Source organism: Mustela nivalis, assembly GCF_964662115.1.
Source record: "Mustela nivalis genome assembly, chromosome: 4".
NCBI classification, from domain to species: Eukaryota; Metazoa; Chordata; class Mammalia; order Carnivora; family Mustelidae; genus Mustela; species Mustela nivalis.
The window spans coordinates 136,627,063-136,649,605 of NC_139023.1; the positions used below are offsets into that span (position 1 = coordinate 136,627,063).

The following is a 22,543-nucleotide window of genomic DNA, read 5'->3' on the forward strand; positions in this document are numbered from 1 at the left end:
TGCTTTGTTTTCCCACCAAATGTTACTTTGTATCTTTTCCATGGAAGATAAAGACCATCCTCAAATAGTTGCCCAGTTCACCAGGCTTTATTCTATTACCTGTAATATGTAATCATACTTTCTACATAGAAGGTGCCCAGCAAGCATATGTTCAGTTGGATTTAATCTGTTGAAGGAGCTTTTGGCTTGGCTCTAAGGAAGAGCAGTTCCTAAGTGGCTTTAATGAAGAGGGCGGGAGAGAATTCCAAGGAAGAGAAAGGATAGGCAAAGGATGGTCAGCAAGGGCTACATCGGGACTATGTTGGAAATAATAAATCCATGCAAATATTTAAGAGAAATAGAGGATTTGTATAGGAAAATGATAAATAGAATCAGGGCCAGGTATATAAATGGCTTCAATGACAGATCTGAAGTTTAGAGACTGATGTATGTAGGGAAGAGCTTTAATCTGATACAGAATCAAGAAGGAATCTATAGTTCACCAGTGACGGCAACATCCATTAACTTAATCCACAGTCAGTTCTCGTGGGGGAAGATCTGGTCTATGACTATGGAAAGAGAACAGTAGAGAAGGAACTGGAAGATGATTCTCGGCTGGAATGTTCTGTGCAACTTTATGAAGGTGAATGAAAAAAAAAGTGATTAAAAGGGCGCCTGGGTGACTCAGTCAGTTAAGCATCTGTCTTCAGCTCAGGTCATGATCCCAGGGTCCTGGGATCGAGCCCTGCATCGGGAGCCCTGCTCAGTGGGGAGTTGGTTTCTTCTTTTCCCTCTGCTCCTCCCCCCTCCTCCTTTTCCTCTCTCTTGCTCTTTCCCTCTCTCACTCTCTCACTCTCTCGCTCTCCCTAACTCTCTCTCAAATAAATAAAATCTTAAAAAAGACAAAGGAAATTACAAAATGCCCCAGAGTTAAGAAATACTGCCCTGTTCTTCCATCTCAGAAGTAATATGTGCTGTGTTGCAGAGGCTGCTCTGTTGACCAGGTGGTGGTAGTAATTATCTTTTAATTCTCAAAGTCTTACCTGTTCTTTGATGAGTAACCCATATTTAATTTTTAATACAATTTCTCAAGTTAATACTCGGAGTGTTAGCAGACTGGTTTTATTTTCAGGTTAAATATGGGTATATATTTAAACTATGCTATATAAGTACAGAAAAAAGTTAGCCTCTGATGCCATATTTTTACAAAAGGATGCAAAGTCCAGAGAATTTTATAGAATAGGAGACTCAGGAAATCCGAGTGCCGATTAAGAGGTAAATGGACAATACCGTCCCAGAGACCTCAGTGCTTTAGTTTTAAGTGGCACATTCCTACATATTTCTTTAAAAATAAATCACATTCGGGGGGGGGTTAGGGCAGCTTTATGTTTTTTTGTGAAAATCCTGTTGAGAGTCTGAGGCGCTCGGGGAATAAGGAAAGCGTGAGAGAAAGCGCGCGCTAAAACCGTCTGGCAGCTGGCAGCCTCCTACACCGCCTTCCTGGTTGTTTGGGAAAGGAAAAGTGCTGACCAGCAAGAATGAATTATAGCGCAGCCTCCGTCTCCCTACCTCGCGGAGGCCAGGCGAGCTGCTACGAAGTTTTATAAATATCAGAAATGTGGAAATCATTACATCTGTTACTGCTCAGCTGATCAAAAGTCTCAGGGTCAACAAAAATATTGCTGCCTATGATTTTTTAATATAATGACTCGTTCCCCTTGATACGTGAGGTATTTTGAGCACAATGTTTATATTTCCTATTTTTCTTAAGGTCCGAATGATCAAGTTGTAAGGGGCATCTGCGATAAAACATTTTATAAGACACTTTGAATTTCTGTTCCTTTTGTTTTGTAACTAAAATGGTTTTTCCACATTTCACGATATCCCTTATTTCGAGGTTGATAAAGTGTACAAGATGCTTTACAAAGAAAACCTGGGGGAATTGTCTAGTCATTAATTTCACGGTCTAAAATGTAGCATTTCCTTCAGTAACATTGACACAGATCTTTTTTTTTTTTTTTTTTTTTTAATGAAATGAGCATCTTATTACAGGGCATTAGCCTCTTGCTTCTGCTTTATTATTTTAAACATCACCATTTCCTTTCTTTCTCTCCTGTCCTTTGACCTCCATTTGGCCTGCAGATGGTTCTGTGAGGGGAAGGAGCTACACAACACTCCTGATATTCAGATCCGCAGTGAGGGTGGGGACCTCCACACCCTGATCATAGCGGAGGCCTTCGAGGACGACACAGGTCGCTATACCTGCCTGGCTACAAACCCCAGTGGCTCAGACAGCACATCTGCGGAGGTGTTCATTGAAGGTAAGGGGGGTGCGTGATTTAAAGGGGTAGATGGGACCTGAGAGCTTGAGTCAGGCTTCACTGGGAATGTGCTCTTCCAAAACAAGCAACATAATGACTCCAACCTCTTTTCTCCTGAAAATTTTATATGAATCGAACAGTTCTGACACTTGGGCATACTTCAACTATGTCTAATGTCAATATTCGTTCCTTTTAATTGAAAACATTTCAGCTACATGAACTATGAACTTGAATTTATTGAAAATATAAAGTCTCTTATTTTGGTTTCTTTAGTGACGAAAGAAAGAGGAACATATTGAAATACGATGTCTATCAGCCAGAGAGAGTCTAATTATAAATGATTTAGGAAATCATTCATGGAAGTGCTAAATGATTGAATATTTGTTAATGTTCTCATTTGTATTCTAGAATTTTTCCTCTTTATTAAGATTGTGTTTTTCCTTCTAAATGTACTATGAACTTGGAATCACTAGGTGGAAAAAACCTCAAGAATCAGTGTTGTATTGAAAAGGGTTAGGTAGAGAGTGGAATATTTCTTTTGTTCTTGACAAGACTCAGCCTGTGGGAAATTAGTAGGAAACTTGATGTGAAAATATCGAGTTTTAAATTATTATTGCATTTTGGGGCACCTGGGTGGCTCAGTGGGTTGAGCCGCTGCCTTCGGCTCAGGTCATGATCTCGCGTCCCGGGATCGAGTCCCGCATCGGGCTCTCTGCTTGGCAGGGAGCCTGCTTCCTCCTCTCTCTCTCTCTGCCTGCCTCTCTGCCTACTTGTGATCTCTCTCTGTCAAGTGAATAAATAAAATCTTTAAAAAAAAAAAAAATAAAATAAATTATTATTGCATTTTGATCAATACCAATAATTTGAGTTGGAAATGCCTTAAGCGCCACAGTGCACATACTGTTTCTAAATTCATAAATTGGTGAATAATCTATTAATTAGTTGCTTTTCAAAATAGTAGTTAAAATACAAAAAAAGATTCAGATCCTTCCTTACTCTTCATCTTTTTAGGTTTTTTTAACCATTTAGTTCTGACAAATTTCTTTATTATTTAACGTAGAAGAAAGCAAGGTATGAATCATAATTCATAGCTCTTTAAAAATTGACAAAAAACGTAATTTCAGAGGAATTACTATCACTGACTGAAAGTATGTACCTTTACTTTTAATAAAAGGATCCTCTAAGTTGTCTTTGAATGTAAACCTCCGTGAGCTCCTCAAGGGACCTTGTCCTGTTAATGAAAGCAAATATTTTATATAGAACAATAAGAAATACTTACATGGCACTTATAAGTGTATGCATACTTATGCATAATGATTTAAGCTTCCCCGAATGGCTGTGAGGTGTTAATAGCATCTCCTTCTATATGTGAGTTAACTGAGGCCCAGAGGTTAAAGCAGCTCTTTTAAAGTCACCCCAGGGATTTGAACCCAGGCAGTCTTGCTCCAAGACCCATATTCTTAACTACTGTGTCATACATTTTAGAGTGCTAAACGAATGACCAAAAAGACTTAAAATTTAATAAGTTAGCAGTATTAGTCATGGGTTGGGAGGCTGGGTGGCAAACATCTTAAAGCATTTTAGAATACAATGAAGGACTTAAGATGAAAGAACTTACAATGAAAGAACTTAAACTTGCATAAGAAAACTGTTTGCTAATGATGATCAGATAGGTCTCCGAAATCCAAGTTCAGATAGAGCCTCTTAAAATTAAATGCTTTATTTGCTTTCAGCGTTGCTGGAAATGTGGTGAGTTTTAGTGTGCATTGCTTTTATACTACAGAGGTTATGTGAAATCACATTCAATTTAATAGCTACCAAATAAGTTCAGCCTGTGTTTATTAAGGCCCTACTATGTGCCAGAAAATGCAGGCACAAATCTGATTAAGAGCCATTCCCTGGTATCTAGGAGTTCCCAGTCTAACAGCAGAGATGGACACACAGAAAACAACAACAACAACAACAACAACAACCAGAATACAAGGGATGTTATAGGTGACATAATAGAAATATATAAAGTGTTACAAGATACAAATTAATTTACAAGGTTAACTGAAATATATATATGAGATACACCTACTTTTCACATAATAAAAGAAAATATTTTTCTACCTCTTGAAACCAGTTTCAGTATCTAACTCTGGTAAAACTGCAACATTCAGACCTCGGTCTTTAATTATTTCAGTGAGTTTGCTTCTTCTGTATAGAAGTTCCTGAACTCTCAGTCCTTTCCTGCCTTTGAAATCCTCCAGATGAGTTATCAGCCAGCAAAAACTAATTACTGGTTCCTGGTGTGCATGGGTGGCTCAGTTGCTGAAGTGCTCAACTCTTGATTTAAGTTCAGGTTGTGATCTTGGGGTTCTGGGATCCAGCCCCATGTTGGGCTCAGCGCTCAGTGGTGAGTCTGCTTAGGGATTCTCTCTCTCCCTCTCCCCTAGTTCGTGCTCCCTCCCACCCTAAAATAAATAGATCAGTAAACATATATTTTTAATCACTGGTTCTTTATAACATACACATTTCATGCCAGAGCTTCAACAAAGATAATGGATATTTCTCAGTGTACCGTTTTCCACATGACAACACTGGACTTACTTAGGTAGCCAACTAGCAATGGGGTGTCTGTGAGTTTAGATAGATTGTGTATGAAGGGAGGATGAGGGAACTGGGCAGAACAAGAATAGAAAGCCATTAAGAGTCAGTTTCCTGGGGTGCCTGGAAGGCTCAGTTGGTTAAGTTGTCTGCCTTCTGCTCAGGGTCCTGGGACTGAGCCTGACTTTGGGCTCCCTGTTCAGCGGGGAGCCTGCTTCTCCCTCCCCATAATGCCTCTCCTTGCCAGGCGCTCATGTTCTTGCTCACTCTGCTGCCTCTCTCTCTCTCAAATAAATAAATAAGCTTTAAAAAAAAGAAAAGAAAGAAAAGAGTCAGTCTCCTAAGCCTGAAGTAAGTTGCTTTAGAAAACTGACTCATTAGTCTACAAAGTATAGATCGCAATTTAAAAAACAACCCCACAAATTTTAGTGTATTTTTTAACCCAAAGAATAATTACATGTAAGAAATTTTTATTTTTACTTCTGTTATTATATTTTTAGAGAGTATGTGCATGCGGGGTTTGGGGGGTTGTGGCAGAGGCAGAGGGAGAAAGAGAATCTGTGCTCAGTGCAGAGCCTGACATTGGGCTGGATCTCACAAGGCTGAGACCATGACTTGGCTGAAATCAGGAGTTTGGCGCTTAGTTGAGCAAGCCACTTAGGTGCCCCAGGAAATTTTTATACTTACTCATTCCAGCCCTGAATTAGACTTGCACAAATCTCTAGGGAGTTGGATCCTAACCATGTTGCTGTTACTGTGTGAGCAGGCAGTCGACTGTGGGGTCTATCAAGGGTAGGAAGTTTTTTTGTTTTTTGTTTTTTTTACAAAACTTCAAAATCTCAATAAAACCTTAGCTAAAAATGTAACCTGCTGGTTGAAAACTAGATTTCACTGTCTTATGCATCAAGTTTTAGAAGGATACTAAATCAACTGTATCTTGGGAACAGCAGCCAGCGCTTCTTTAGCCTTAACTAGGAGCCAAGGGCTGTTCTTCATTCTCACATGGATTATCCTATTTCACCCTGACAAAAATCACCTCCGTTTTCTGGTTGAGGAAGTGGAAACTCAGAGAGGCTGAGGATGTCCATGACCGCCCTCACACACACCTAGGATTCAAGGATTGGAAGCCAGGTAGTCTGACTCTGGAGTCTGCCCTCTTAACCGCAGAGCTAAATGCACATGAACTCATGATGATGGCGGCATTGGGGAACTTGTGTGTTCAAGGAGCAGAAGGAAGTCTGGGGAGGGGATGGCTTGGAGGGTTGAGCCATGGTCAGCACACGTGTGACCTAGACCCCTGTGGTTACTGTTAGCAATTTGGCCTTTATGCTAAATAAAATCCCTAATGATGGGAAATGTCACATTATCTGACCTGTATTTTTCAACTGTTGCTCTGGTGTATCATCGGACACCAGCTAGAAGCCTTCTGCAGCAGTATGGAGGAGAAGCAATGGGACGTCAGGAGTACTGTCCTAAACGGAAGGGGAGAGTCCGACGAGTTACGAGTTCAGAGGTAGACCCCAGAAGTCATGCGGTGGACTAGATGTGTGTGAAGGGGATCAGGGACAACTCGGTGGACTTCGGCTTTACCATTTGTACGGACTGTGTTACTAATCTCTGAAACATGGAGGACTGGCGAGGAACAGGTTTAGGGGCAGAGGAAAGTAAGAGTTTTGTTTTGAACATGCCAGGTTTGGAATCCCTATTTAGAGAAGTCAGTACGTAGACATAAGAATATAGCCTAGCACGCAGGATGAGAAAGATATTTTAGGGAGCATCAGGATGTGGGTGGTAATGAAAGTTATGGGGCTGGGCATGTTACTGGCCAGACTCATGAGGGAGAAAGATGTGATGGGAGAGAATAAGGGGGACCAAGTCAGAGCCGGGGATGATCCTTCCCACCATGTTGAATTCCTAAGAGGAGGAGACGCCAGCAGAGGAGAATAAGAAGGAGCCCCCGGGATGGGGAAGAACCAGTCAGAGTGGCAGAAGAAGGGGCAGAAGACAGTGTTTGAGGAAGGATGATGATGCGAACTCTGTCCACTACTGCCTCAGAATCCAGTCAAAGGAGGACAAAGTGGAAACCACTGGGGTCCGCAGCTGTGGATGTTGCCCGTGATTTTAACAAGAAGGGTTTGGGAAATTTGGAGAGCACCAACAATCACATGGAATGAGTCGAGAAACGTTTGCAAAATATGGGAGGAAAAGCAACAAATAATCGTGACAGGAAAGTTTTGTTCGTTTTTTTTGCACTTTATTTGCTTATTTGTTTTTATACCTGAATTACTAGAGTATGTTTCTGTGCTAATGCAGATAATCCTCCTGGACCATGCAGAAGGGAGGAGAGTAAGAATGAGACCAAGGTCTTGGAAAAGGAGAAAGGGAATGGAATCTGACCCACATGTGTGCTAGATGGAGAGGGGGTTACCCTCCAGGACTAGGTGGCGAATAATCTTAAATTCATGATAGAAAAGGTAAATGTAAGCATGTGAAATAAATACAGACATCTCAAGTTTCCATCACTGCCACCTTCTCCTGATTATGAAATGGTTTACACATGGGACGCCTGGGTGGCTCAGTTGGTTAAGCAGCTGCCTTCGGCTCCGGTCATGATCCCAGCGTCCTGGAATCGAGTCCCACATCGGGCTCCTTGCTCAGCAGGGAGCCTGCTTCTCCCTCTGCCTCTGCCTGCCAATCTGTCTGCCTGTGCTCGCTCTCTCTCCCTCTCTCTCTCTGACAAATAAATAAAATCTTTAAAAAAAAAAAAAAGAAATGGTTTACACAGATTATGACAGCTTTAGGAGCTCCCGAGAGGGCAGGGTGATCCTGAAATGTGGGCTGAAGAGGTAGGATTAAAACTGACCTTGTAGGAATTAGATGGAGAGGAGGGCAAGGCAGCATGAAAGATGTGGGGAAGAGGCAGGATCCTTGAGCATAATTCAGGGTGGCAGACCCTGTGTGACATTTATTTGTAGGTTCTCTGTGCTTTGACTAATCAGATAAAATATGTGCCCCTTTAAGGGACATTTGGAAGCATGCAGAGATATTGTAGAGAATCCCACCAGGGGAGAGCCCCTCTTAAAGATACACTCCGAGAAGCTAAAGGAGTCAAAGCACAGCTTTGGGGGTTTCTTCCCTCATTTATTTTGAAATAACTTTTATAATATTTTCTGGCTAGCTTGGTTCTTAGCTCCATGACCTTGAACAGTTACTCAGTGGCTCTATGCTTCATTTTCTCCGTCTCTGCATGGAGAAAATTAGATTATTGTAAGGATGGAGAGCAGTGCCTGGCATACACTATGAGCTATGATTGCTGTTCTAAAAATAGGAATAAACATACACGTAGAAGGAAGGTATAAAAACCATGTGTAATGTGATAACTCTGTGACAGTTACTCTTCATATTTTGATTTTTGCAGTCTTTATCCTGTGTGTGTACATTTTACTCTGCATACTCTTTTGTACCTTGTTTTAGACTAACTGTCACAACTACACGTCATTAACTTTTTTTTTAAGAAATAGAAAGCAAGCAGGGGAGGAGGACTGGCAGAGAGAGAGAAAGAGAGAGAGAGAATCTTAGGCAGTCTCCATGCCCAACGTGGAGCCCCATGTAGGGCTTGATCCCACAACCCCAAGTTCATGACCTGAGCTGAAACCAAGAGCTGGACGCTTAACCGGCTGAGCCATCCAGGTGCCCTATGTGAAACATTCTTTAAAACTCACTTTAATGTCCTTATAGTCATTCATCATTTATAAAATTGTAAATCGCTGGCATTGCTTCATTAGTTTTATCTGAGTCTTAAATGATTCTTGCTGCACTGGTGATTATAGCAACTGAGAGAGAAGAGAGGGAGAGGAGGAGTAACCCAAATGGGGGCGGAGTAGATTTACTCCTGAAATTTTGAAAAGCGACATACGCGCAAAGGATGAACTCCATTACCACTTTCACTAAAGTCCCTCAAGGTCGCAAATACATATTTAATATATACATACATTTTAAATGGTTGATTATGGTAGAGTTGCACACATGTATCTGAAGCAGCCACTAGAATATTACAAACTACACGTCTCATATCACGGAAAGGCATTTTACAATGTATTGAGTGAGTAGGGAAAAACAATAATTTAACAATAGGCGTAATATCATCTTAAAACATTTATATATGTACACAGGAATAAAATACAGAAGGATCTGCTCTGAAGTTATCAGAGTTGTGGTATCCCAAATGATTTTTTTTTTTAATTTTTACTATTGTAACATTTTCTGAGTTTTTTCCTACAAGGAAGTATTAAATGGGGTATGTATTTTAAATGTAAAGGGAACACCTTTTAAAGGCAAGACAGCAGGTGCATTTTTGTGACATTTCCAGTGGTACTGCATTTCCAGAATAGAGCAGAGTTCATGGCATTTCGTTCCTTCACTGTGTGTGGGGAACAGTATAGAAATAGCATTTAGGCAGATGAACATTGGATAAACAGTAGATGGATAGTAATTGCAAGACTGGAGCCTCCGTCAAAACTAAAAAGTGATGCTTTTTTTTGTTTTTTTAACTTTTTAATTTTTATTTTTTTTATTAACATATATTATTTGTTTCAGGGTACAGGTCTGTGATTCATCAGTCTTATACAATTCACAGCACTCACCATAGCACAGTGTCCATCACCCAGCCACCCCATCTCTCCCACCCCCGCCCCTCCAGCAACCCTCAGTTTGTTTGCTGAGATTAGAGTCTCTCATGGTTTGTGATGTTTTGATAAATACAAAAATGTTAACCAGAGACAGGAATGTCCTTTCCTGACCAGGAGGTGCCGGGCAGATGACCAAAGGGAGGAGACAGAAGGAGAGAGGGAGGGGAGAGTCATCTTGAGGGGGAACTTGCTGGCACAGATAAGGAGATTTGATCTGCTCCCTCATCTGGAAGAGCTGCTCTGACACCTGAGACAGAAGGTGACATTGAGATTTCACAAGGGTTGAACAGGTGTACAAAAACTAGCAAACATGCTCTTATCCAGGGGTTACCCACCTTTTTGGCCCTTTACCTTTTTCTGAAAATCAGCTGGAAAAAAAAAATTGGAGGAAATCGGAGGGGAAGACAAACCAGGAGAGACTGTGGACTCTGAGAAACAAACTGAGGGTTTTGGAGGGGAAGGGGGTGGTGGGTTGGGTGAGCCTGGTGGTGGGTATTAAGGAGGGCACATATTGCATGGAGCACTGGGTGTGTGTATAAACAATGAATCTTGGAACGCTGAAAAGAAAAATAAAATTTTAAAGAATATTTTAAAAATTGGGAAAAAATGATTTTTTTTTTTTGAAAAAAGGAAAGGTTTTCTAACTCGATAATCAGAGGGGATTTTATTTTGAAGATGTACTATGTTTGGAATCACATGAAAAACAGTTATTTGTCTCCCCAGTTTCTGGCCACTTTGGGAGCATCTGTGATAACTTCTGTGGGGTTTTTGTTCCCCCGCCCTTTCTCTTTAATGCTCCTGTGATTCCAGTAAAACTGAGCTGTCTCAGGTTACCCATGATTTTCTGGTAACCGAGGCTACTGATTTTTACTCCTGTTTCCTCTGCTCACGTCCCATACTTCCTCTCATGGTTAAAATTTTCTCTATCGCCTATATTTGATGGTTTGCTGATTCTGCTGCTCTTTTATTTTGCTACTCCCCCAGTTCATCCTGCATGGTTCATTTTCCTAATTACAACTCTCAGTGCCTGGGCATAAAGTCCAAATACTTTGGCTCTCTTATTCGTCATCCCACACCTTTCTTGACTTGCCTCCCACTGCTGCCCCCTCCCCATCATGCTGCTCTTCTGCGGTTGCTCAGTTCACTTTCCCCAAACAAGCATTTGCAGTCCCCAAGGTTCCATTCACTGATCCTGCCAGCAGTTGAAGGCCTGCCATTAGCGAAGCATGAAGCTGAGGCCTGGGAGGACTAGACATCCACAGCATGTGAAGGTCATACCGCATGGGGGACGTCACAGACCGCAAGTTCAAAACTCCTCTCACTGCTGCTTTCTAGTTAGGTGACCTTATGCAAATGACTTAATCTCTTGGTTCCTCAATTTTCTAATGTGTAATTGGACATTTCACCTTTCAGTGAGGTTAGTTATTACAATAATTAAATGTTATACAGTATCCTAGCAGATTACCAGGCAAAATAGTAAGTACTCAAAAATTGGTATTTCCCTTCTAACCCTTCCTCAGTTTTCCAAAGACCTTACAATTTTCAAGCAGATATGGTGTTATAAGTGACCTGAGTAGTATAAGCAAAAACACATGGTGTTCAGAGAAAACAGCACAGAAAATACTATTGGGCTTATCTTTTTTTTTTTTTTAATACTTTATTTATTTGATAGAGACATGGCAAGAGAATACAAGCAGGGGGAGTGGGAGAGGGAGAAGCAGGCTTCCCGCTGAACACAGCCTGATATAGGGCTTGATCCCAGGACCCTGGAATCATGACCTGAGCCGAAGGCAGATGCTTAACCACAGCCCAGCTGCCCCTATTTGGCTTGTTTTAAAAGAATATCGAGAGAAGACTAGCTAAGACTTTCCTGCGAGAGTGAATAATATAACGAAATGTACAAACATGGGAAAAGACCAAGAAAGGAAAGCCCCCACATCCTTGGGGTCTTTATGCAAAGTCCCCATCTTGATGGAGCCTTCCTTGCCACCCCACATAACCCTGCATCCCAGGCCAGTCCCCCCCTTCCCTAGATCCCTGCTCTGATGTGCTTTCTCATTTCACCCACTACTATCCATGTCTTCTATTTATGTAGTCTGTGGTCTGTGTCTTCAAAAGAATGTAAACTCCACGAGCGCAGGCGTGTGGAGGCTGTATGTGTATAGTTCTTCACAGCTGCATTCCCCTTACTTAGTGAATGGACACCAGTGGTATGTTCAACTCTCTGGCTCGGGGTTATAGGACATGGAAGTTCTGGCTGATAGAGCTACAAAATCTGGCTGGAAATCACGGAAGTCACTAAATTGCAGGTTTTAGGTTTTTAAATTTATTGAGTTGAAACTCCTTATCTTAGTTTTTGTTTTTCGTGGTTTTTTTTTTTTTTTAAACGGGAAAGGTGTGCTATAGTAAAAAATGACGTAGGTTGAAGATTGACAGAGAGAGGAAGACAAGATAAGAATCTATTGTGGTAGTCTAGGAACTATATGAAGAAAGCCTATACTAAGTGGTACTTAGAGAAGTAAATAGGAAGGGACAGCAGACATTCCAGCAGAGTTACCTAAACCTGACTGTTAAAACATTAATAAAGGACGGGAGAAATGGAGTCATGGAAAGGAACGCTAGGCAGCCATCCAAGAAATTGAGGAAATGCGCATATGCTGAATGTATTTATAAGCAACAATAACTAATTGCAAAGAGTCCATATGGTGTGATTCTGTTTGTAGAGCTATGTACATAAGTATATGTTAATACATTAAATTTATCTGACAAATAGACATCAGACTATTAACATGCAGATGGCATTAAGGAAGGTACCCACTGGTCTGTAGTATTATGTTACACAATTCTGTGCTATTTGGTTGCTTTTCTATAAGCACATATTATTTTATATTAAAGTGTCTTTAAATAATGTAACTCACTTTACATCTTATAAAAGAAATGTCAAGAGTATACTTCTAATCATTACAATTATTTTAAATCTATCACTTAAATCTCTGACAAAACACATGAGTATTAAAGCATAAGTACAGTTTGCATTTTGACTAAAAAACTGATAAGGTCACCCTTAATTCAAAAACAGTAATGAAGTGAATGAATTTGGGAAAGCATAATCCAAAATCAGAGACCTTCTAACTCATAAGTGAAGCCAGTATTTTGTTCTAATTTATCACAGAGTCAGAAAGCATCTCCTAATTAATGAGTAATGAAGACATTAATAATCCAGAGTGTAATCTCCCAGGAAAGGGTTAAAGTTTAAAATCATGAATGCTTTGCGCACACACACACACACACACACACACACATAGACACAGAGAGACACACACACATTTATTTTGTAGTTTATAAGCCATTTTAAAATATGGTTGTGAGGATCAGTGATAAAAATTAAACTAATAGGAAATCTGGCATTAAAAGCATATGGCTTTCAAGAAAACTTTTTACAGTAGATCTTTGCTCTAAGTAGTTTTCCAGAAAAACAGTTCAAGGAAAAACGGTCTAAACCATTCTCTATTTGAACATAAGACTTTGTATGTTATTATTTAAAAATGAACAGTTTTAATTTTTGAATAGTTATAGGTGCTTACTCAAATCTTAAATTTATCATTATTTCTCATTGTCTCAGGTGCCAGTTCAACAGATTCTGAGAGTGAAAATTTAGCTTTCAAATCAAACCCTGGAGCCATGCCGCAGTAAGTGCCGACAATCCCATCAATTCTCTGCACAGCAAAGAAGGTGGACAGAGTCATTGTGGGGAGAAGCAGAGTGCCTTGTGCTGTGAAGGAAGAGGTCAGCTGATGTCAGCCAAAGATCAAACATTTGAATGTGGAACACAATTTTTAACTTAGGAGTTTAGATTTTGAAGTCCGCATTTCATCATTGAGATTCCAAAGTCAAACCATAGACAATCTTAAGTTTCAAGGACAACTAACTGGTTATAAATATATGAGAACATCATCAGCATTGAGAGGAAGCTAGTTAAATCATAACCAAAATGTGAATGAGGACCAGTCTAATTACACCAATTGCAAAGTGTGTAATTAGCCCAGAAATACTTGGATAAAGACTATTGCTAGTTAGATCTTACCAGGAAAATTGTAAAATTTAGTTCTTCTTACAAAGACAAATGGATTATTTTCCAAAATAATTATTATGTAAATTGATGGTAATAATTAATTGTTTGCAAAAATAAAATCAAACCTACTGGGATTTTTGTAAAAAAACTCCTTGAGTATTGGGGTGCCTAGGTGGCTCAGTGGGTTAAAGCCTCTGCCTTCTGCTCAGGTCATGATCCCTGGTCCTGGGATCGAGCCCTGCATTGGGCTCTCTGCTCCACAGGGAGCCTGCTTCCTCCCCTCTCTCTCTCTGCCTCCCTCTCTGCCTACTTGTGATTTCTCTCTCCTGTCAAATAAATAAAATCTTTAAAAAAAAAAAACAAAAACTCCTTGAGTATTGAGACTATGCTAATAAATTCCTTTGATCTGTTAGCAGATACGTAACAATTTTATCTACTCAGCATCAAATAATCCCTGAGTATTAATGCTAAAGGAACCTTATGAGATGATATGCTCTGGCACTCCTGATTTCAGATAAGGATCTCAAGTTTCGAGAAGCTACTCGACTCGCTTGAGATTGCCCAGCCAGCCTCTTAGCAAAATTGGGCCTAGAAACCAACTCTTCTCAACCTTTCTCTACACCTCACTAACTTTTATGCAGTAAGAAAAGAACTAAAAGGCCAAGACATTCTCAACAAAAATTGGAAACCAGAACAAAGAACACCTGCTAGACTTAAAAGAGACCAATAAAACTTTGAATTAAATACGGAACCCTAACCATAAAGATTTCAAGTATCTGCTTATTGCTAAAGATTGGACCTTCTCCAGAGACTTGATTTTCAAGTTCAATACTTTAGGTTCTCTGATATTAGCTGAGCTATATAGAGTTATTTTTCTTTTCCCTGTGTGTTTATTTTGCTATCTATAAGGTCTAGTCTATGTGTATGTTGACCACAGCTATTCTAACTGTAGGCTATGGCTTCCCATTTCTGAAGCACTTACAACAGAAGTGGTTTGAATGACAAAAAGAAACTGAGCTCTTGTGGGGAAATCTTTCAAAGAGTAATTCCTGCTTTAAGAAAAAAAACCGATGGAACACACTTGTCTCCTTATTTTCTAGAGCTCAAAAGAAAACAACTTCTGTCTCCTTGACAATAGGATCGTCTTCTCCAAAGACAGGAGTGACCACAGCTGTGATTCAACCATTGTCTGTCCCCGTTCAACAGGTAAGTGTGCCTTGGACCAGAGACCACAGTGAGTCAAACTCATTGTCAAACTTCTTGGTTTAAAGATTACGGCTTTGATTCCAACTCGGTATACTCCCTGCAGTATTTTTTAAGTGGAAACACAACTGAGAAGAAAGAAAATGGTAGGTAAAACTGTCCCTTTCAAGCTACTAAAAACATCTTTCATCAAAAACATATCACCGATTAGTAAGTGCTTGCATTTCCATTAGGAATGTCCCTAACAGCTCATAACCTGAGAAAATGGTATCTCTTTTAGCTATGACTATTTGGTTTTTCTTCTACCTATAAATCCTCTTCTGTTTCACCACATTTATTAGCTTATTTAAAACAAATTAGAAGCAAGAAAAGCCCACATACCAACAAAAGTTTTTCCAAGAGATGAACAGTTAAAAAAAATACAAATTTCTTGATTTAACAAAGCATTTTCATCCTGCCTTTTTTTTTTCCTTTATGAGACTACCATATCCAAGAAAAAACAGCAATACAAACTAACTACTGGAAAGTAATAGTTTACTTTGCAAACACTACAGAAAATGCTTTTAAAAACAGTAAAAAAAAAATTAGAATGGAAATGTTTTTTTTTTTTTTTTTAAAGATTTTATTTATTTATTTGACAGAGAGAGAAATCACAAGCAGGCGGAGAGTCAGGCAGAGAGAGAGAGAAGCAGGCTCCCGCTGAGCAAAGAGCCCGATGCAGGGCTCGATCCCAGGACACTGAGATCATGACCTGAGCCAAAGGCAGCGGCTTAATCCACTGAGCCACCCAGGCGCCCCAGAATGGAAATGTTTTAATCAGATGTATGTTACTTTGCCTTTGTGCTGTGATGCATATATTTAACTAGGACACTCACAAAAGGCTTCCCCACCCCTGCCCTTGAAATGTAAATGAATCCCTACCTGGTAAATCTGTTGTGTGACCGTCACCAGCTCTCCATCTCCTGATCACCCAGGTGTTTTAGTATTTGTAGAATGTGACATATACTCTTGGATATGTGGAATAGGGAAACAGTAAAGATATTTGAGTTTGTAAACTTGAAAAGAACCAACCAGTATAATTAATTCAAAGATGGCATAGATGTTTCCTTTAAATCCCTAAACCAGTACTTATAAAAATATTTCTGATTAAATCAGTGGATCTTTTTTGTTTAATATTTAATTATTGATAAGTGGTGAGTGTTTATTAGCAACATGTTAGACATTTCATTGGGGGGAAAAAAAAAATACATCACTAGCTTCATTCCCAAACTCTTTATAGAACTATGCATGGGAAACACGAAACATGTCGGGAATGTGGCAGAATATGTTAAAGTGTAACACAAAAGCCTAAGAGCATGAAATATTTAAATACGTAAGCACCATAATAATGTAAACGGTACATTTAAATGGTTTAAATTCTCCAGGGACACTAAATGGAAGGACACACATTCCAGTTGTACAGGTAGGATGAGGGGCTCAGAGAAACTCCGTTGCTTTATTACTGTAAGCAACGTCATGTGAAGTTGAACACCCGGGAGCCAGATTGCCTGGGTACAAATCCCAGCTCTGCCACTTGATGTAACCTCTCTATGCCACGTTTCTTCATCTGTAAAATGAAGATAATACCATGCATCTCACCGGAGGATTCAGTGTGTCAGTGAATCTCCGTTAACACTTAGAACCGTGTCTGGCACAGACTAAACACTACGTAAGTGTTCCAATAGTCCTTGGACATATAAAGACAACAAAAAGTGAAACCCAGTCCTGAATCACAAACCAGTGAGAAGTCTTACGAGGATAATGAATAACGCCCTTTACTATCCTCACATCTCTGCAACTCTGCCAACATTCTCGATGATAACTTGGACCCATGATATCAAATCACCATCATCTGGGGTTAAGAAGCTAACCATTGCTTATATAGAAGGGCATAAATCCAAAGTGTTGGAAAATAAATGATTGGAGAAAGAGACGTATTTCCATTCCCTACTCTGGAATCTTTATATTTCCCCGGAGATGAGTGCCATACAGTAAGTATTTTAGCATCTTTGTTTTTTGCACATCAAGAAAGAACAATATATTCCTTTTTAACTTGTTTCCTGTAATCCCCTATATCAAGAAAGAATGCAGGTTAAACATAAGGTAGATGGTTGATAATTTACCCTCCACTGCCAGTAACTTGTGCTTTTAATTCCATGAATCCAGACTGTATTTAAAAATAAAATATAATGTCTGTGAGAACTTTTGAAAAGACCCCTGTGGAAGTCCCACACACAGAAATCCATTTGGTAAGAACATTTACAAGCTCATGGATCCCCAGGGAACTGAGGAACTTTTACCTTGAATATCCTTTTGAATAGAGAAGAGGAACAGCTGTGAAAGGAGGAACAAGGTCTGTACTGTACGTGAGCGTAGAGCAGCAAAATGACAGATGGCACTGTTTGTGTTCCCTCGTTCCATTCAAGCGGAGCGATCCCAATAGTGGAAGATTTCTTTAGCCCATCTTTTCAACAATTTATATATTTGGAATTTGATCCCTGTGTCTCTGCATTTTCAGGTCCACAGTCCAACCTCGTATCTCTGCCGACAGGATGGAGCTGCTCCTGCCTACTTTCCTCCTATTTTTACCAAGGTCTGACATCTCACGTCTCTTTCTCTCTGTTTGCTTTGGTCCTTAAGGTCCCTTCACATGGGCCTTCATGCAGCGGCCTTTAAAAATTAAAATGAACAGATCCACAGACTCTTATGGTTACCTTAGGCGCTGAATAGGTATTTATGCAACAACTGTTTTGTGAGTATCATCTGGTCAAGGGTCTGATGGTGTGGGCGTGGTCAGTGACCTAGAAGAGCTTACTGTGGAGTGGAAAAGCCAAGAGGGTAGAAAAAAAAAGAGACAAAGAGCTGTGTAGGAAATTGCTTGGGAGAACCAGCACGTTTTAGAGAAAAAAAAAAAAAAAAGACAATATTCAATTTGTTCTTCAAGTTTGTGTTTTGCCTTGCCAAAGTGAATGACATCCATTTTGATAGTCAACTGCTCAACTCAGAAATGGCTCCATGTGGTGTATCTTTTTTTTTTTTTTTTTGAGAAAATTACAAACCTTGATTGAAATACGTCTAAAAAGGCCCAAATAAGCAAACAGAGATTCCATGTGTGTAGACTAGAAAATCGTGAAGTCATGAGCCCCAAATTAATCTCTAAATTTAATACAGATCTAGCTGAAATTCCAATTGGTTCCTTGTTTTATTTGTTTAATGTAGAACTTAGCAAATTTGATTCTAAGAAAAAAAGGTCTAAAAATAGCCAAGGTACTCCTGAAGAGGAAAATTCAATGCTGGTAAGAGGACAAGGGATTCGTCATCAGAGATGATACTTGTATCATGCTGAACAAGACCAAACAAATGGGCATGTGATCAGAATAGAGCCCACAGACACTCCAGTATCTCCCAAAACCTGCAGATCGCTAGGTAAAGAATGAGTTCTTCAGCAGAAATTAAAAAAAAAAAAAAAATTGGACGCCTACTTCACACTTTTTACAAAAATCTAGGCAAAGTAAATGAAAGACAAATGTGAAAAAGCAAATCCATAAAATTTTGCAAGGCAATAGGGAAGAGCATCTTGGCTTTTCTTCTTGTAGGGGATGATTTTTTTACTTCCAAGCCAGACTGGATCCGCATTATTAAAGGTCATTTTGTAAGCAGGGTATTTTGGATAAGACACTGGCAACAAATGATAACATTTGACAACATTCAAGCACGAAAAAACAAAACAAAACAAACCCCAAAAAACAATAAAACCTGAAAGAATGTGATGCCACTGAGGTTGTCCATGAGGTTGTCCTCTAATCTGCTGAGAACAGCAGATGTCCCCACAGTGTGGGTAATTCAGCTGCTGTGTGGTTTTAGAGCTTCTCAAAGACAGCTTCACCAGGTCATCACCAGAAAGTCTGTGCTATGTGAAGGTGATTTGGGGGGTCCCAACACACCTCTTAATTTAAGCAAATCGAGAGGTCATGAGATTTTGCTTTCCCTCCACCCAGGGCTTCCCCACAGTGGCCTGGCAGATGGTGATATTACGGAACTCCTCCTGGGCACTAAGAGAAAGCCTCAAAACTAGACATAAATCCTCTTTCCTCCATTGCATCCCGGCTCCTGAGGCATTGACATTCAATTAGCGGTATATCCCTTCCCCCAGAAGAAAACCGTGAAACATAGTGTGTGCTAACTCCACAGCTTAGTAAAAAGAAAAGTGAAACATAATTCTGTATTTTTATAAAGGTTGATTTTAAAAAAAAATCACAAACTGTAGAGTGATGGGCAGCACAGAGCATACTTCACTGGGCATTTCCAGTGCCTTCTACCTTCCGTGTCTAGACCGTAGATCATCTCTGATCTCAGCAGAATTGCTTCCTTCCTGACCTTGGCTTTCCCCTTTGTCTCTGTGGGCATCTTCCCTCCCTGCTTTGCTGGGTCCTTTTGGGCCTGGACTTTGGTTTTGGAGGGGCAGGTTTAGAAGATAACTCTGCTCATCTCCTTTGTAACTCAAAGTAGCCTTCACTTTGTCACCCTTAGCATCTTTTATTTGGTCTTTCTCTCACACATGATGGTGACAGTGAATGTCAGTCAGGTGGGCATTGCTGGTCTAATAGGCACCCTCACCTGTTTCCTCATACTACTCTTTAAAGATTTCCCGGTTTTCGCAGCTGGTCAGAGGCAGAGCCCGTGCCTCTGTCTGTGGGCCACTGGGCTTAGCTGGAGCAGCAGAGCTGGTATGGGACGGTGGGACTAGGGGCAGTAGGGACACATGGGAGACGAGAGAGCAACTAGTCTTATGTGGCCTTTCTTTCTAAGTAGTTCAGCCCCTTAAAGGAATCACAATATCAGGTGGGCTTGATATATGGATCCTAGAACACTCAGGGTCCCCCAGTTCTGCCCTGAGTGGATGATGTAGATTGCTAAGTGCAACTTCTGTAGGTTGGCTCTTAGTCTCCTTCAGGGTTCCGCCCTGTGTCCCTGAAGATTCTCCTAAGGGCTCATTCCACTTAGCTATGGTTTCTCTCAAGATGAAAAAGTTTGCTCTGGGTGGAATCCTATTATAATCCTGTGGAGTTTTGCTTCAGATCCTTGGTATCAACCCATTTTCTCTCTGACTTTCCAGCCTTTGAACAAAACACACAATCCTAAGAATAAATCAAACTTTCTGGCTTGTCCAGGAAGTGTTGAATAATTAATCTACACAACCTGGGCCCTGTGAGTGACACTTTTCCTGCTCTGATCCACTAAATTAGCTCTTTGGACCCAGTCACAAAGTAAAAAAGTCAATTTAGAACCAGAGATTTTCTACATTTAAAAACAAGGAGACAGTGTAACCAGAAGTAGTTAATAAATCTTAACCTTTTCACTTAAAAAAAAAAACCGGCATTTTGTTAACTACTCAGCTTATTATCAAATGCCTTCTCAGACTTAATATTAGCCTTTCATAGTTCTTCCGCCAACAGCTCTGACTGAGAATTTCCTTAGCGCTCTACCACACTCACTGCAGCCCCTTTGCGCTGACATTTGTTTTTTCCCAGCACACGTTTGTTGTCCCTTCAGATGATCTTAAATAACCGAACCAAACCAGTAAAGACCACACACTTCTTAACGTGGATTTGTTTGCGTTTGGTTGACATGTAGGTGAATGACTCTGTCATATCCGAATTACTTTAAGAGTTCTCCATCCACCTAGGTAAGATCTTATACTCTGGAGTCAGAAGTTGAAAAAGTCAAAAAGTTGAAGTCAGCCCCATTGCTAAGTAAGCCGGGAGGAGGAAGGTAGGGGGAGGATATCTGTGAGGGGACTATTAATCTTTTGATATTTAATAACAAGTATTAAAGCTTTACCTCTTTGCATCTATGCAGACAAATTAATTTCTCATCTGTTGCCCTGTAAAAATTTACTGGTCTGGACTTGGAATAGGGTCAGGGGCAACAGGGTAATTGCAAAGGAAGAGGAATTGAAGGTCACGAAGGGAGAAGTACTGCAGGTTTTATTATTTTACTCAGAACTTCAAAATGAGAAAGTCCCCAAGCTTCTTATCTTAATAAACCTGACAGAGGAAGCTCATTGGCAGAGTTGGGGGTGGGGGAGCACATGAAAAGGTTGGGGCATGTAAAAACAAATTGTGCCTTTTTTCCTCTTCCTGTCTGGTTTTCCCAGGAATCTGCGTTCATATGGAATATAATTGTTTTAGGAAGTCTGCATTCCACCAGCTAACCCTTCAGTGTAAATAGAGAAAGGTAACAGGCATTGCCATAAAATTCCATAAATATGAAAGTGTCAGTAAATTTGCAGACAGACCCAAAAAGTCCACAGGCCCAGTGGTAACCCTTACTAATCTCATTACAGGGAGATTATGGAAAGCAAATGATCGATGGATTTCAAGGTGTCTATTTTTACTTGAGTTAGTGGTAATTATTTTATGATGCAAGTTTTGCATTTATTTTTTTTTTTTTTTTGCCCTCTAAGATTTGCAAACTTTACTTTCTGTTGTGAAATTGTGTAAAAGTGAAGCAAAGTCTAATGTGTCTTCCTTGAATTTTTAGGAACTGCAAAACATAGCAGCATCCGAGGGTCAGGTGGTCGTCCTGGAGTGCCGGGTCCGAGGAGCACCCCCTTTGCAGGTCAAGTGGTTCCGACAAGGGAGTGAAATTCAAGACTCTCCAGATTTCAGAATTCTACAGAAAAGTAAGAGAGGTGCCCATTTTCCCACACCCATCCATTTTCTTCTCTCAAGCTTCAGGAAAACCAAGAAGGACTTAGTCTTTCAAGATGAATTGATTTTTTAAAAAAGATTTTTATTTATTTGACAGAGAGTGAGAGAGGGAACAGCAGGCTTCCCGCTGAGCAGGGAGCCTGACGTGGGGCTCGATTCCAGGACCCTGGGATCATGACCTGACCCAAAGCTAGATGCTTAATGACTGAGCCACCCAGGGGCCCTTAGCTGAAATGATTTTTATTTTTGAAGAGAAGTGAGACTGGGGGGCGCCTGGGTGGCTCAGTGGGTTAAGCCGCTGCCTTCGGCTCAGGTCATGATCTCGGGGTCCTGGGATCGAGTGCCGCATCGGGCTCTCTGCTCAGCAGGGAGCCTGCTTCCTCCTCTCTCTCTCTGCTTGCCTCTCTGCCTACTTGTGATCTCTCTCTGTCAAATAAATAAATAAAATCTTTAAAAAAAAAAAAAAGTGAGACTGGGTAATCGACAGATAAGTGGGATCCGGTAAATTAAAGCCATGGTGGTCACTTGTGTACCCCTTTGAAAGTTTTATAAGAGCTGTATGTTCCTTCTTCAGGAAGAAATATTACATATATTTGAACTCAAAGTTGGCCAAATAATCTTAGGAGGTTTATAAGCCTCCTATAAGCCCTTCTATGAGTCATGGTTTAAAACACTTTCTAGTGTAAGCTGTAACTGGAATTTGGGCTTCTGTATTTATAGAAGTATAAATGGATCTATTATCTATTATCACTCTATCTTTTGTATTACGGAGTTCCCTATATCCTGCAGACATGTCTTGGACAAAGAGAGAAAGATAGGTAGGTTTCTTATTAATGAAACCCCATTCTAATACTCTGTTTTGATTTTTTTTTTTTCATGTGGCAAAAAGAACCTAGATCTACAGCTGAACCTGGTAAGATATTCTCCCCCCGCCCCCTT

General features: G+C 40.2%; 1 protein-coding gene across 1 annotated transcript in view; it reads left to right on the top strand.

The window, feature by feature from the left end:
• The window catches only part of LOC309863902 (palladin-like), a gene marked incomplete at its 3' end in the record, with an annotated part of 214,018 nt that overhangs the window by 170,701 nt on the left and 20,774 nt on the right, over positions 1–22,543 (top strand). The window contains exons 3-8 of the mRNA XM_082729143.1: positions 2,122–2,300; positions 13,200–13,266; positions 14,750–14,855; positions 17,410–17,484; positions 21,435–21,576; positions 22,494–22,517. Coding sequence (XP_082585269.1) covers positions 2,122–2,300; positions 13,200–13,266; positions 14,750–14,855; positions 17,410–17,484; positions 21,435–21,576; positions 22,494–22,517 — 593 coding nt within the window. The remainder of the gene's footprint in view (positions 1–2,121; positions 2,301–13,199; positions 13,267–14,749; positions 14,856–17,409; positions 17,485–21,434; positions 21,577–22,493; positions 22,518–22,543) is intronic.